The following is a 15,063-nucleotide window of genomic DNA, read 5'->3' on the forward strand; positions in this document are numbered from 1 at the left end:
ATGCTGCAATACAAATGTATATTATGATCCAAGCCTTTGCTCTTTTTAATGCACAAATCCGTTTAAAAATTAATTGGTGCCTGCAGTGATTACTTGAAACTAGGTGCATCTCTAACATTTGATCCCATAAGCTTCTGTGTGACGGGCATATGCTCAGACCAATGTAACAGCTAATTTCCATGCCCTGCTTCCACTCATGACATGTCACTGAGACCTCCCCTCACGCTGCCGCTGCCTATAAATTGTGTGAGCCCCATCAAATGTGGTGCAGCTCCTGTACCCGGCCTCAGCTCAAAGTACATCAGGAGAGGAGTCCAGTGTTGCAAAAATGCTGCCCACCAACACAATGTTATGATAGCTCGGTAGGTTACTACCACACTCGAAGGGGCAAGTTACACTGATGAGGTGGCTCACACTTACAGGCAGTGGCTGCGTGTTGAGAGGTCTCAGTGAGATGTGTGTAAGCAGGATTGAAATAAGTTGTTACATGGAACGGAAATATGCCTGTGAAATGTATTTTCCATTAAGAGGCTGGCCGTCCCACTATCTGCAACCGCTTGCACATTTAAATGTGTGGCGGTAGCAGTTTATCAATGCAATTGCGAGGTGTTCATCAATGTGAGTTATATATATATATAATCTTATAGGATACTGGAAGGGGAGTTGTGCTGTGCTGTGTGTGATGTTCACCCCAGTAGGTAGGCGTTTCAAAGAGTTGTGCTATATTTAGTTCCTTCTTCATCAGAGGCTTCAGCACACCCCTTTGAAACGCCTACCTACTGGGGTGAACATCACACTCACCTCATATGATTGTGGGTGCTTTTTGTAAGTAGTACATACAAACCCCTTTGGGATAGATATTGCTTACTATTCTATAAACTTGGTCAAATAAGACTGTATCACCTAGCGGCCATACACCATTGGCAAATTTGAAAACCAAGACTGTGTCTATATCTCCTATCTAGAGAACAGAGGGGTTATATTGTGACCTCCATCAATAGTCTCTATGATTTAACCTTTTATCAATATATTCATTCACTGTTTTTATTATTCTTTATCTTTGTTGAGGGGGCACACCTACTGGCGCGGTATCCCTTCCAGTATCCTTCTATAATATTTTTGTTTATTAAGGAATTTCCTGGAAAGGGTTATTCCGCCCACTGGAAGGTTCTTTTACAAGCAGCCAATAGACTGTCCTTGGAATCAACAAACTGGTATCTTTAGCATAAGCACCTTTTTCAACTGATTTTATTTGCTAATATTGCTTTAAGAACTCCCTCAGAAGGGAATCATGGTCCATAATTAGGTGCTCCGCTAACACTAATTTATGTATGTATTTACTTCTAACATCAATGTTTTTCTTTCATATTGTGTAAAACACCATTGCATTTTGTACTATTTAGTGCATATATACACACCATTCCTTCCAAACTACATTGTGTACTCAAAACCCAAATCCACACATAGGTTTAGACCATATCAGACTATATCATATTACATATTATACTGAGATTTTTGTGCACTCTCAACCAGGGAGCTTGCAATTGTACTGGTTACTTTTGCATTATATATATATATATATATATATATCAGAAACGGGGGGGGGGGGGGAAAGATTGCCCCCCCCCCTCACCCCCACCTCCTTTTCAGTAAAAATGACAAACTAGAAGTCTTTCTGAAATCTTTAATGGCAGCAACATAGTATTTCAAAGCTCTGACAACATCCAAAGAATGTAAAGATTTTTCTGCATCATTTGTAGGATTAGGACACAAAGAAGGAACAACAATTTCCCTATTAATGTTGTTATAATTAACAACCTGTTTGCAAAAATTTCAAAGTAGTCCGCAAAACTGCTTTGTCTTGATGAAAAATCAAGTGAGGTGTTTCACAAGAAACGATGGGTAATTCTGAAACTCTTCTAGCTGAAGAGATAGCTAAAAGAAACAAAAGACTTTCCAAGAAAGTAGTTTAATGTCTAAAGAATACAAAGGCTCAAAAGGAGGAACCTGCAAAGATTGTAACACTAGATTGAGACTCCATGTAGGAGAAATAGATTTAATTACAGGTGTTAATCGAGACAAAGCGTGAACAAAAAAATGAATGTCTGGAAGATGAGCATTCTTTCTGTGAAACATAACAGAAAGAGCTGAAATATGTCCTTTCAAAGTACTGGCAGATAAGTCCTTATCTAAACCATCTTGAAGAAACTGAAGAATTCTAAAGGTATGCCAAGAAAAATTATGAGAGGAACACCAGGAAATATAAGTTTTCCAAACCTTCTAAATAAATCTTCCTAGAAACAGGTTTTCTTGCTTGAATCATAATATTAAATTACAGAGTCTGAAAAACTTCTGTGACTGAGAACTAGGCGTTCAATCTCCACGCCATTAAAGAGACAGTCAAGTCCAAAAAAAAACTCATGTTTCAAATAGGGCATGTAAATTTACTTTTATCACCAATTTTGCTTTGTTCTCTTTGTATTCTTAGTTGAAAGCTAAACCTAGGAGGTTCATATGCTAATTTCTTAGACCTAGAAGGCCGCCTCTAATCTAAAGGCATTTTGATAGTTTTTCACCATTAGAGGGCATTAGTTCATGTGTTTCATATAGATAACATTGAGCTCATGCACGGGAATTCACCATGGAGACAGCTCTGATCGGCTAAAATGCAAGTCTGTCAAAAGAACTGGAATAAGGGGGCAGTCTGCTGAGGATTAGATACAAGCTAATTACAGAGGTAAAACGTGTATAATTATAACTGTGTTGGTTATGCAAAACTCGGGAATTGGTAATTAAGGGATTATCTATCTTTTAAAACAACAAAAATTCTGGTGTTGACTGTCCCTTTAAGTTCAGAGATTTTATGTCTGGATGAAAGAAAGGACCTTGAGACAGAAGGTCTGATCTTAGAGGAAGATGCCATGGCAGGTAGCTGGACATCCAAACTAGATCTGCATACCAGATCCTGAGAGACCACGCAGGAGCTATCAGAAGTACAGATGATTGTTCCATCTTGATTTTTTTAATCACTCTGGGTAGTAGAACTAGTGGAGGAAATATATAAGCATATTGGAATGACCAAGGGAAGGCTAGAGCATCCCGTGACCTTGCAAGGTATCTGGGAAGTTTCTTGTTCAAACAAGAGGCCATGAGATCTATTTGTGGAAGACCCAAGATCTGAACAATTTGTGAGAATACATCCTGATGGAGAGACCATTCCCCCGGGTGTAGTGACTGACAGCTGAGATAATCTGCCTCCCAGTTGTCCACACCTGGGATGTGATTTGCAGTGATTAGACAGGAATTGGTTTCTGCCCAAGAAAGTATCTGAAATACTTCTTTCATGGCTAGGTAACTTCGAGTTCCCCCTTGATGACTGACATATGCCACTGTTGTGATATTGAGGCCTATTTATCAAGCCGTCAACCGCAAATACGCTGGAATTCTGCAGCGTAATTGTGGCGAGCCCGATTCCCCTTAGTTATCAAAGCCTACAGACCGGCAAAAATAGAAATCTGTGACGTAACATACGATCCGCCGGTCTCAGTCCAACACAGATCGATGCTTATGTCATTACAGATGTTCCGAATGCAAATTCGGCACTATCCGACTACTTTTGCTAGTTAACAAATATCTACCAGGTACGCTCGCCACTATTCCGGCCCAGCGTACCTGGTTTTCAATCCACCGCCCTGGAGGAGGCAAATGCCATAGGAATCAATGGGAGTCTGAAAGCAGCGAAAGTTCATGTTCGCTGCTGCCCGAAATCCCATTGATTCCTATGGGAGAATAAAGTTTACACCTAACACCCTAACATGTACCCCAAGTCTAAACACCCCTAATCTGCCACCCCGACACCGCTGCCACCTTCATTATACTTATTAACCCCTAATCTGCCGCCCCGCCACCGCCGCCACCTACATAAAGTTATTAACCCCTATTCCGCCGCTCCCGGACCCCGCCACCACCTACATAATGTTATTAACCCCTATCCCGCCGCTCCGGGAGCCCACCGCAACTAAATAAATGTATTAAACCCTAAACCCCTGGCCTCCCACATCACTACCACTTACTAAACCTATTAACCCCTAAACCGCCAGCCCCCCACTTTGCCATAAACTAAATTAAACTATTAACCCCTAAACCTAACAACCCGCTAACTTTATATTAAATATTAACTCATCCCTATCTTATAATAAATTTTAACTTAACTTTAGAATTAAATTAAACTATATTAAATTAATAATTAACCTACCCTAAGTGATATACTAAAATTACATTAAACTATATTAAATTAATAATTAACCTACCCTAAGTGTTATACTAAAATTACATTAAACTACAAATTAAATTAACTATATATTTAAAAACCTAACCCTATTTAAATAATTGAAATCTACACTAAAAAATTACTAAGTTACAAAAAAAATATAAACACTAAGTTACACAAAATAAAAAAATAAATCAAAGATTTAACCCTTTGAGTGCTAAGGTGATTGAAGTTTTTTTATTTTGTTTTTTTAATTTTTGGAAAAAAAAAAAATTTAACTTTTTTTTTTTTTCTTTCAGATCCCCTTACATCATTGGAAAGGTTAGGCGATTACCTTTCCAATGGTGTGTCTTGGGGGTCTGTAGCTGCTTAGATGCCTGAGATACAGGCGTCTAAGCAGCATGCCCCCTTTCCCTATACTTTGTATTGTCAGGTTGTTGTGACATCACCGCGCAAAACGGGAAGCCCCGGCGATGCCTGTTATTATGCAGGTCTGATCGCCGGGGTAGGAACCCCCAGATCTCCCTCAATGTGGGAGAGTGCTAGCGACGGCTCTGAGCCGTCGTTAGCACTCAAGGGGTTAAACTAATTACACCTAATCTAAGGGCCCTATGAAAATAAAAAGCCCACCAAAATAAAAAAAAACCCTAGCCTACAATAAACTACAAATAGCCCTTAAAAGGGCCTTTTGCTGGGCATTACCCCAAAGAAATCAGCTCTTTTACCTGTAAATAAAAAAATACAACCAACCCCCCCAACAGTAAAACCCAATACCCACACAACCAACCCCCCAAATAAAAACCTAACTAAAAAAACCTAAGCTCCCCATTGCCCTGAAAAGGGCATTTGTATGGGCATTGCCCTTAAAAGGGCATTTAGCTCTATTGCAGCGCAAAACCCTAATCAAAAAATAAAACCCACCCAATACATCCTTAAAAAATCCTAACACTAACCCCTGAAGATTCACTTACAGTTTTGAAGATCTGACATCCATCCTCCAAGAAGCCGGCAGAAGTCTTCATCCAAGCGGCCGAAGTCTTCACCCAAGCCTGCAGAAGTCTTCACCCAGACGGCGTCTTCTATCTTTATCCATCCGGCGCGGAGCGGCTCCATCTTCAAGACATCCGACGTGGAGCATCCTCTTCTTACGACGACTTCTTCGGAATGAAGGTTTCTTTTAAATGACGTCATCCAAGATGACGTCCCATAGATTCCGATTGGCTGATAGAATTATTTCAGCCAATAGGAATTAAGGTTGAAAAAATCCTATTGGCTGTTGCAATCAGCCAATAGGATTGAGCTTTCATCCTATTGGCTGATCCATAGGCGAGCGTATTGGTGCCGGCGAATGCAGCACAGTTGACGGCTTGATAAATAGGCCTCATTGTCTGTTTGAAAACTAAGGAAAGGTTTGTTCTTCAAAAGAGGCCAAGCTTGAAGAGCACAGAGTTCTAAGATATTGATTGGAATCTTTGTTTCCTGAAGATTCCAAACTCCCTGTGCAGTCAGGGACCCCCATACTGCTCCCCAACCCGTAAGACTTGCATATGTTGTAATCACAGACCAGGTAGGGCAAACAAAGGAGACCCCCTGAAGATATTGGTGATCTAGCCACCATGTCAGAGAAAAACGAGTGTTGGGATCTAAGAATATTAGTTGTGATATTCGAGCATAATCCTTGCACCATTGGCGCAGCATGCAAAGTTGAAGAGGCCTCATATGAAAACGAGCAAAGGGGATAGTGTCTGATGCTGCAATCATTAGGCCTAATACCTCCATGCACATAGCCACTGAAGGGTATGATAGAAACTGAAAGTTCAGACAAGCTGAAACTAACTTTATTCGTCTCTTTTCTGTCAGAGAAAGAGTCATGGACAGAGTCTATTTGGAATCCCAAATAAGTGACCTTTGTCTGAGGAATCAAGAAACTCTAGAAAATTGATCCTCCAAACATGATTTTGAAGAAACAACAATAGTTGAGTTGTGTGAGATTCTGCTAAATGAAAAGATTGAGCTAGAACCAAGATATTGTCCAAATAAGGAAACACAGCAATACCCTGCTCTCTGATTACAGACAGAAGGGCACCGATAACTTTTGAAAATGATCTTGGTGCTGTTGCATGGCCAAACGGAAGAGCAACAAACTGAAAATGCTTTGCTAGAAAAGAGAATCTCAGAATTTGAAAATGGTCTGGATAAATAGGGATGTAAATATAAGCATCATGTCTATTGTGGACATATAATGACCTTGCTGAATAAAAAGGTAGAATAGTCCTTATTGTTTCCATCTTGAAAGTTGGAATTCTTACAAATTTGTTTAGTGTTTTCAGATCCAAGATTGGTCTGAAGAAATTCTGCTTCTTTGTTACAATGAACAGATTTGAGTAAAAACCCTTTCCTTGTTCCTGTAGAGGAACTGGGACAATCACTCCCATCAATTCTAGATGTGAGACGCATGTTAGAAAAGCCTGAGCTTTTACTGGATGTTATGGAACATGAGTTAAATAAAACCGTTCCCTTGGGGTCTGATTTTGAAACCAATTCGATATCCCTGAGAGATAATATTCTGAATCCAGCGATTTTGGACAGATTCTGACCAAATTGTTTGAATAATTTTTAATCTGCCCCCTACCAGAAAAACTGGGTTGGGGGTCGCACCTTCATGCTGTTTTCTGAAAAGGATTAGGTTTTTTGAATTGTTTTGATTTATTCCAATTGGAAGTAGGTCTCCAATTAGAGCAGGGGCTTTTGGAGAGGGGGAAGGTTTTTGATCTTTGTTTCAAAAACGATTAGGAGCCTTAAATTTTCCCTTAGATCTATAATCTTGAGGCAAAAAAAAACTGACTTACCTCCAGTAATTGAAGAAATAATTGAATCTAATTAAGAACCAAAAAAATTCTAACCCTGAAAAGAAAGAGCTAATAATCTGATTTTAGAGACCATATCAGCATTGCAAGATTTAACCCATAAAGCTCTTCTAGAAAGAATAGCTAAGGACATGGTTTTAGTATTAATCTTAATAATGTCAAATACTGCATCACAAAAAAAAAAAAAAAAAGATTTGCTTCTTGAAGTAAATGAATAACATTACAACATTCAGGATCTGAAGAAAATTGCTGAGCAAGATTGGAGAGCCAAAAAGTAGAGGCAGCGGCTATGTCAGCAATAGCTATAGCTAGCCTAAGGACATAACCAGCTCTAAATTAGAAACAGGTAAAGGATACAATTTTTTAAACATAGATGTAGGGTTAAAAGAAGTACCAGGCTTAGACCATTCTTTAGAAATAATACTAAAAACTGCATTAGGAACAGGAAATATTTCTGGAAGGTCAATGGTAGATTTAAAAACTTGTTACAAGGAATATCCTCAGAAGGTTTAGCTTATTCAATTCCCAAAGTGACTAAAACTTATTTTAAAAGGGAACAAATATGTTCAATTTTTTTAAAAAAAGAAGATTTATCTGTTTCTGTATCAGATGGGGGGGGCCTCAGAATCAGAGGAACCATCATCATGAGAGGATACATCAGTATTAGTTTGATCATTACATGCTTTTCTAGATGACGGTAAAACATGGGCTGATCTTTTACACTTATTTGAAGGTGGAATATCAGTCAGGGCCTTTTGAATTGAAGCAGCAATAAAAGTATTAATTGCTGGGGATACGCCATCTACATCCATCTGTGGAACTGAAACAGGAGTATTTGAAACCAGAGACATCATTAGGACGTGATAAAAACACTATACATGAGTCACATAAATTTGATGAAGATGGCACTTCAGAAGTTTTACAAAAAAATACACTTAGCTTTAGTAGAAAGGTGTACAACAGACTAAGGTTTTATGGTGGTTTCAGGGACAGAAGCAGTATGTTCCATTATAGCAAATAAGTTAATAAAGCAAAAAAACTGTATTAAAATATTTTTTGTAATGCTAAATAAACTTTGAGGATTTGGAAAAGTTTGTGCTCAAAAAAATTGCTTAATAAATAAATGATACTAAAAATATTAAATATAGAGCGCTCATTGAAGCCTTAACTTAAAGCCCGTATATTACAATGAGGGGATTACACAAACAGGAGAGAATCTATTTAAAATTTAAAAAAAAAGAGCGTGAAATAGTTGCGGCAAAAAAGTGCGCCGACGCATCAATGATGTCACCGGGAGCTAAAAAAAAAAAAAAAAAAAGACAAAGAGGCTGCCCTTGTAAGAAAATCCGCCCCCCCCGAGACTGTAAGTAAAGATTCCCCTGCACTATAAACGCTCTTAAGAATAGTGAGGCACAAAAATCTAAAACGCTCCCATAAGCAATACCAAAAGCCAAAATGTACCTTTTTTCATTAAAGCCTTATGTAAATGAAAAAAACATGCATGTCCCTGGGCCGCAATTATAACAGTATAAGCATAACTTTAACAAGTGCGCCAAAAAAGCCATGTGTAGAAAGAATATATACTTACCTGTATTTGTTTGTAGACACATTTGAAATCTTTAAGCAGACAGCCAACCAGTACTGAAAAAAACGAACAACTGAGGTAGAAGATAGGAGTATGTAAAACTGTAAAGGGAGGCAGAAAAAGGCTTACTGCAAACAAATTTACAGAAGGCCTTAGAGAGACAAGAGGTTTCACAACATGGTGTCTAAAGGCTAAACTCCCCAAACATCCCTCTGACAAACACTGTAACTCTGAGGGGAAACCGGACTTCAGTATACACTAAAGCACATCATACTTTAACCACCTCCAAAGGAGGCAAAGTTTAAACTGAGATATGATTGAGGTGGGTGGGGTATTTATAGGCTTTGAGGTTTGGGAAACTTTGCCTCCTCCTGGTGGGAATGTATATCCCACATGTAACAAATCGTGGACTCTTGCCACCTATAAGAAAGAAAAGTAGATTTTCATTAAAGGGAAATAAAACAAGTTGGGATAGAGACAAAATATAATAAGTACTTTTACCTGCGAATTTATACTGCAGTGCCTCGCCATTAACCCTTTCTTTTAAGTTTCCGAATTGTACAGCTCTAACTCCCCCCATCACATTTCCTTCTATAGCTGCATCTATATCCACATTTGATTTGGTAGAATGCAAGACTTTAACAGTCATTATATGCTGGAGCATGCAGAGAAGCAAATAAGCCTCTGTGAACTCAGTTAAAATACAATGCCTGTGTTTCTGAAGCTAAACACTGATAAGGGGGGTGGATCAGACTACTCCAGACAGCATTATTTTAAAATACTTGCTAGCAATTTGTAAACATTTTTTTATGCAAACTATTTTTACTTATTTAGCCCTTTTAGGATATGCACAGATCAACATGTTTTATGGCACTTTAAGGCCAGATCATAATATTCCCAAAACATGCAATATAAGATTGCTATATTTATTTTGTTAGTCTGTGGCTTTCAGAGTTGTGAGGGAACAAAAATGAATGAGATTAAAAATAGAGACAAACTCATACATACTCTTTTAACATTATGTTTTAAAATGTATGCAATTACTGTATTTCCCCCCCAAAACGATTGTTTATTACAGTGGACCTCTAAAGGGTGTGAAGTGTGAGTCTAATTACTCAACTATTTTAAATACCTCCTTGTTTTACACCTCACTGGTATAAATATGTTTGAGTGAATGGCTCTCTCACAATTGTCAAATAGTAAGGCTTATTACACCTTACTACAAAAGAAAGTTTAGAGATTACATTGTCTTCTCCAAGGTAATCGCTAAAATTACTTAAAGGGACATGAAACCCTTATTTTTCCTTTCAACAATCAGATAGACCACACATTTCTAAAAACTTTCCAATCTATTTCTATGATCAATTTTGATTAATTCTCTTGTTATCCTATCTTGAAAGTGCAGCAGTGCATTACTTCTAGTTACATGAACACATTAGTAAGTAAATCACAAGAGGCATATATGTGCAGCCACTAATCAGCAGCTAGCTCCCAGCTCCTGAGCCAACCTAGATATGCTTTTCTACAAAGGATACCAAAAGAATTAAGCAAATTAGATCAAATAAGTTAATTGTAAAGGTATTTAAAATTGTATGCTCTATCTGAATCAAAAGAAAAGTTTTGGGTTTCATGTCTCTTAAAAATAAAATTGCCAATATTCTAGGACTACATTTATAAGAAGTAAAATGCATATGTAAATGTTATTTATGTATATTATATAGTAATATATGTTAAAGGAACATAAAATACCCTACACAAAAAGTGATATTACAAACGTGTCATAAAAAGCTACACCTCTTACCTGTCAAAATGTGGAAGCCTCCCCTGCTTGTAGGTAGTGAATAGTATCAGAGGTAATGGTAACTTCTGTGTTTTAGAACACTGTAGTGCATTTGCGTGGTCTCATAGAAGGGTTTGCTTTTTTTTGTCATACCACTTAATTTTGGAAAGGACTTTTATGTCACTTTAAGTTAACCGTTTACACCACTACTCCACTACTTGTAGGACAATAACCCATAAACGAAAGTAAACTAAAATATATAAATACATAGGTGTCAATGTGTTCTTTATAACTAGATATGCAGATTAGTCAAATGCACTTGAAATATTTTCAAAATTCAGGCTGCACTGGTAATCTGGTTCATTGAACGTTGTAAAAGATCATCTGATCTGCTTTCATCTACCACTGTCTAGCCATCTGTTATTTGGGGAACCAGAATGAAGGTAGGAACCACTGCCTGACTTGGTAACCATAAGCGCTGAAGCCCTCACTAGCAGCTAAATATTTATTGCAGTTTTCACCCGGTTCATCATCCCACCATGTTGCCCATTCTCACCACCGAGATTCTCTCCTCGCCATCTTCTTCCTCGCCACTCTGAGTTCCGAGCTCTTGGTCTCTACCAGTTCCCATCTTGAACCCGGACACCATAATACAGGCGCTCTGATGTCATAGCCGAGCGCAGTCGACTTGCTGTAACCATGGAAACTGCTGGGCTAGTCTGCAAATTTTACGGGCCCAGAGAAAAAAATATTAGTGTTTACGTGTTATCAGCAGAATTATTATTTTTACCTAGTTAGTTATGTGTAGCAATGTCATATAATGCATAACCAAAATATTAGTATACAAAATTAATGGAAACAGACAAAATAATGATTATGCTTTGGTCGAATAGTTATTGCATATTTACATTACATCTTAAAAGGGCATGAAACCCAATGTGTAAGGTTCTTATAGATAATGCAATTTTAAACAACTTTCTAATTAACTTCTATTATCAAATTGCTTCATGCTCTAATATCCTTAGTTGAAACAACTGCTATGCATATCCAAAATTGGTAGCTAGCTGATGAGCGCATCAGATGATCCAATGACAGAGGCAAATATATGTAGCCACAGGGTCCCAGCTATATATGTAGCCACCAGTCCCAGCTAGCTCCCACCCTCCAAGCGTGTATTGTTACTCCAGAGCCAAACTAGTAATGCTTTTCAACAAAGGATACCATTATAATTAAGTAAATTAGATATTAGATTATATAAGAAAATATGAAAGTTGTTTAAAATTGCTCTTTATAAATCATGGAACCTTTTTGAAATAGACTGACATATGATGGCTTCTTTGCCTTACCCCAAGTCTCCATTTCAGAGCCTCATCTCAAGGGATGTCAACAGAGTTACCAGCTGTCCAGTTTTTAACCAAACTGTTAAGGATTTTAACTGGCTGTCCATTAAAAATGTATGTAAAATAATGGACACTTAAAGGGGCAGTCTAATCCAGAATTGTTATTGTTTAAAAAGATAGATCATTTTTTTATTACAAATTCCACAGTTTTTTTATACCATTTCACAGTTTTGCATAACTAACACAGTTATATTAATACACTTTTTACCTCAGTGATTACTTTGTATCTAAGCCTCTGCAGACTGCCCCCAGACATGCATTTTAGCCAATCAGTGCTGACACAAATAAACTAGCACCGCCTAGCTGTGAAAAACTGTCAACATGCAGTGAGATAAGAGGCAGCCTTCAAGGGCTTAGAAATTAGCATATGAGCCTACCTGGGTTTAGCTTTCAACAAAGAATACCAAGAGAGCAAATTTGATGATAAAGGTAAATTGGAAACTTGTTTAAAATTGCATGTCCTATCTGAATTATGAAAGTTTAATTTTGAATAGACTGTCCATTTAACTGATGAGGTCCACTCCAATAACGATATTGGCAAATGGTTGACAGCAACAGAGCTTAAGGTCTCGTCTAAAGGAGATAGTATTGGATATAACTGATATGGGCTGTAGGCAATGGGGTCAAATTTGAGGGCAGATAGTGACCCCACATACCTCACTGCAGATCACCCAGTGATTTAAATATCTGGTTTTGATAGTTAAAACCATAACCTGCTGTTGTCAAATATACGTGGAAAGAGCATTTTTCATGTTTTCTCATTTTGTACACAAAGCTTGATCGTTAGAATTTTTTTTTTTTTTGGGGGGGGGGGGGGGGTCAGTGAGCAAAACCAGCTATTTGAGATACAAGCATCCTTCCCCTTCATTGGGAGATTAATTTATGCTGTTATCTCTTGTTTAAATACATTTTTTACAGATAATTCAACACTATTCAAATTCCCAGTATAGTTGGTGGTTTGAACAGGCAAAATCAGCTATTTCAAGTAAAATAAAAATAAAGTAGCTGTTTGTAAGCAATTTAATACACCCCAGAAGGTAAAATAGATCACTAGGGCCACATTAAAGGGGAGACATTTGTACAGTACAATTTCCCTTTAAATACTGCACTGTTCAGTTGAATACTGAACACCTGACAACTCTACGTAGCTCTCAAGTCCCTGAGACAGCATGGCAGATTAGTTGGTTTTAAGTCACAAGATTTGGTCTAAAAGCAGCAATTAACAATACATACATAGGGGTACTGTCCATTAATTATCTAAAATAAATATTTGATGGGCCAATAGTATTTTAAAGAGGTAGCAATGAATGAAGAGCCATGTAGTGGGAGGATCATGGGTTGGGCTAGGCAATGCTGTGAGTGGACAGAGGAGACTCAGGGTGTGTCCTGGCTGAAGCTGTGTCAATTTCTAAAAATTGGGACATGAAGCTGGCTGCGAGCAGGATGGCAGGCAGACCTCCCAAACCTCTACAATCTAACATGGATGGGAGATTTGCTATCTATTTTTGCTTCTAAAATTTTTTTTATTTTATTTTTAAAATCATTTTTATTGATTATTCGGTGCACAAAAATAAATCACACAAAGAAAAAAAAACATTTCGTATATCTTGTCTGGAGACACAGCTCCACGTAGCTATATATCAGTAAATCTATAAGCATCTAAACATATAATACATTAACATGAAGGGTGTTAACAGATACTGATTCCAATCTTCATACAAACTGAACAGTTCTAGTCAGCTACCTGACTGAAAGTAATATGATTAATACTTCTTATCTTAGATAACTAAAAAATAGACAGCTATCAACTTTCTTATATACATTTTCCCTACATTACTTTCCATATTCTTTCCCTTCAAGGAACAAAAAAAAAAAAAAAGGACAAAAGATTGAATAAAAAAATAAATATTTCTCTCTCACTCCCCACCCCCGACGCCCCCCCACAACGCCACAGACTAGGGATCCCCTACCGTTTAGCAATCCATGTGTGTGGAAAAACATTAAGTAAAGTTAATTCAGCAAAACTCACTGAAGAAAGGAAAGAATTAAGGATCCGCTTTTGCAAAGGAAATGAATAAGATAGAATAGCTGGCGTCCATTTCCAGAGGAACTTCTTGATTCGTTTCTCCGAGGCCTCATAAAGATGATATGATTCAAAAACAATTTGATCTTGTAATGTTCAGAGGACCATAGCTAATCCCGGTACACACCTAGCTTTCCAGTTTTTAAGTAAACAGTATCTAACAGTCAGAATAATAGTATTTAAACTATTAATAGTGATATCATTAACAATCTCTTGTGGGGGGAGTAGGAAGATGGCATCTTCCGCAGATAATCCAATTGTTGTTTTATAAAGTGTATTGAACCAGAAAATAATCTTTAATACCATAGGACAAGTCCAAAACATGTGCATCAAATCTGCCCTAACATGTGAACACCGAGGACATAAACTACCCCGAAGACGGATAATATCTAGAAACTTTCCACGGTGAAAGATAAAACTTATTGATCAATTTCATCTGGGATTCATTCCACGATATCGGGACTTTACACTTACGTAGAGAGTCAAAGCTCTGAGTAATTTTATCATGGTTTACAGAGGGGATAAGAGGTAGCCAGGACTTACAAATGTTATCTCTAAATAGTAGACTCTGCTTGGACAGCATAATATCATACATCAAGGATATCGAGGAGTTTCCTGCAACAAATTTTTGTACAACAAGCTTAATATCCGACCAGGCGGAAAAAGCCGAGAGAGACAAACTTTGTGAAGAAATAAAATGGCGGATTTGAAAATACGCAAATAAATTAAATCTAGGTAAATCAAATTTGTTAAAAATAACATCCGCCGCTAGTAATTGATCATTCTCATCAAATAACTGTTTTACATAGTGTAGTCCTTTATCAGCCCAGTCTTTGAAAACTTTTTGATATAGACCTGGCAGAAAATTAGGATTATTTGCAATCGGAAGCCATTCAGAGAATGAGAAATCTATATCAAGAATTGCAAAAAACTTTTGCCAGGCTGAAACTATATTTCTAAAGGTGATAAGGCAGCTAACATTCTGAGGGAGTTTCTGAACTGGAGAATGTAATATAGCTTTTAACCCGAATGGGGCAATCAAATAATTTTCTAGCTCTTCTGATGAAACCAAATTGGT

General features: G+C 37.6%; 1 protein-coding gene across 1 annotated transcript in view; it reads right to left on the reverse strand.

The window, feature by feature from the left end:
• The window catches only part of DNTTIP1 (deoxynucleotidyltransferase terminal interacting protein 1), a 71,762-nt gene extending 60,548 nt beyond the window's left edge, over positions 1-11,214 (reverse strand). The window contains exon 1 of the mRNA XM_053689758.1: positions 11,059-11,214. Coding sequence (XP_053545733.1) covers positions 11,059-11,151 — 93 coding nt within the window. The 5' untranslated portion in view covers positions 11,152-11,214. The remainder of the gene's footprint in view (positions 1-11,058) is intronic.
• Between the last annotated feature and the right edge of the window lie 3,849 nt (positions 11,215-15,063).

The sequence above is a fragment of the Bombina bombina genome, chromosome 1 (assembly GCF_027579735.1).
Source record: "Bombina bombina isolate aBomBom1 chromosome 1, aBomBom1.pri, whole genome shotgun sequence".
NCBI lineage: Eukaryota > Metazoa > Chordata > Amphibia > Anura > Bombinatoridae > Bombina > Bombina bombina.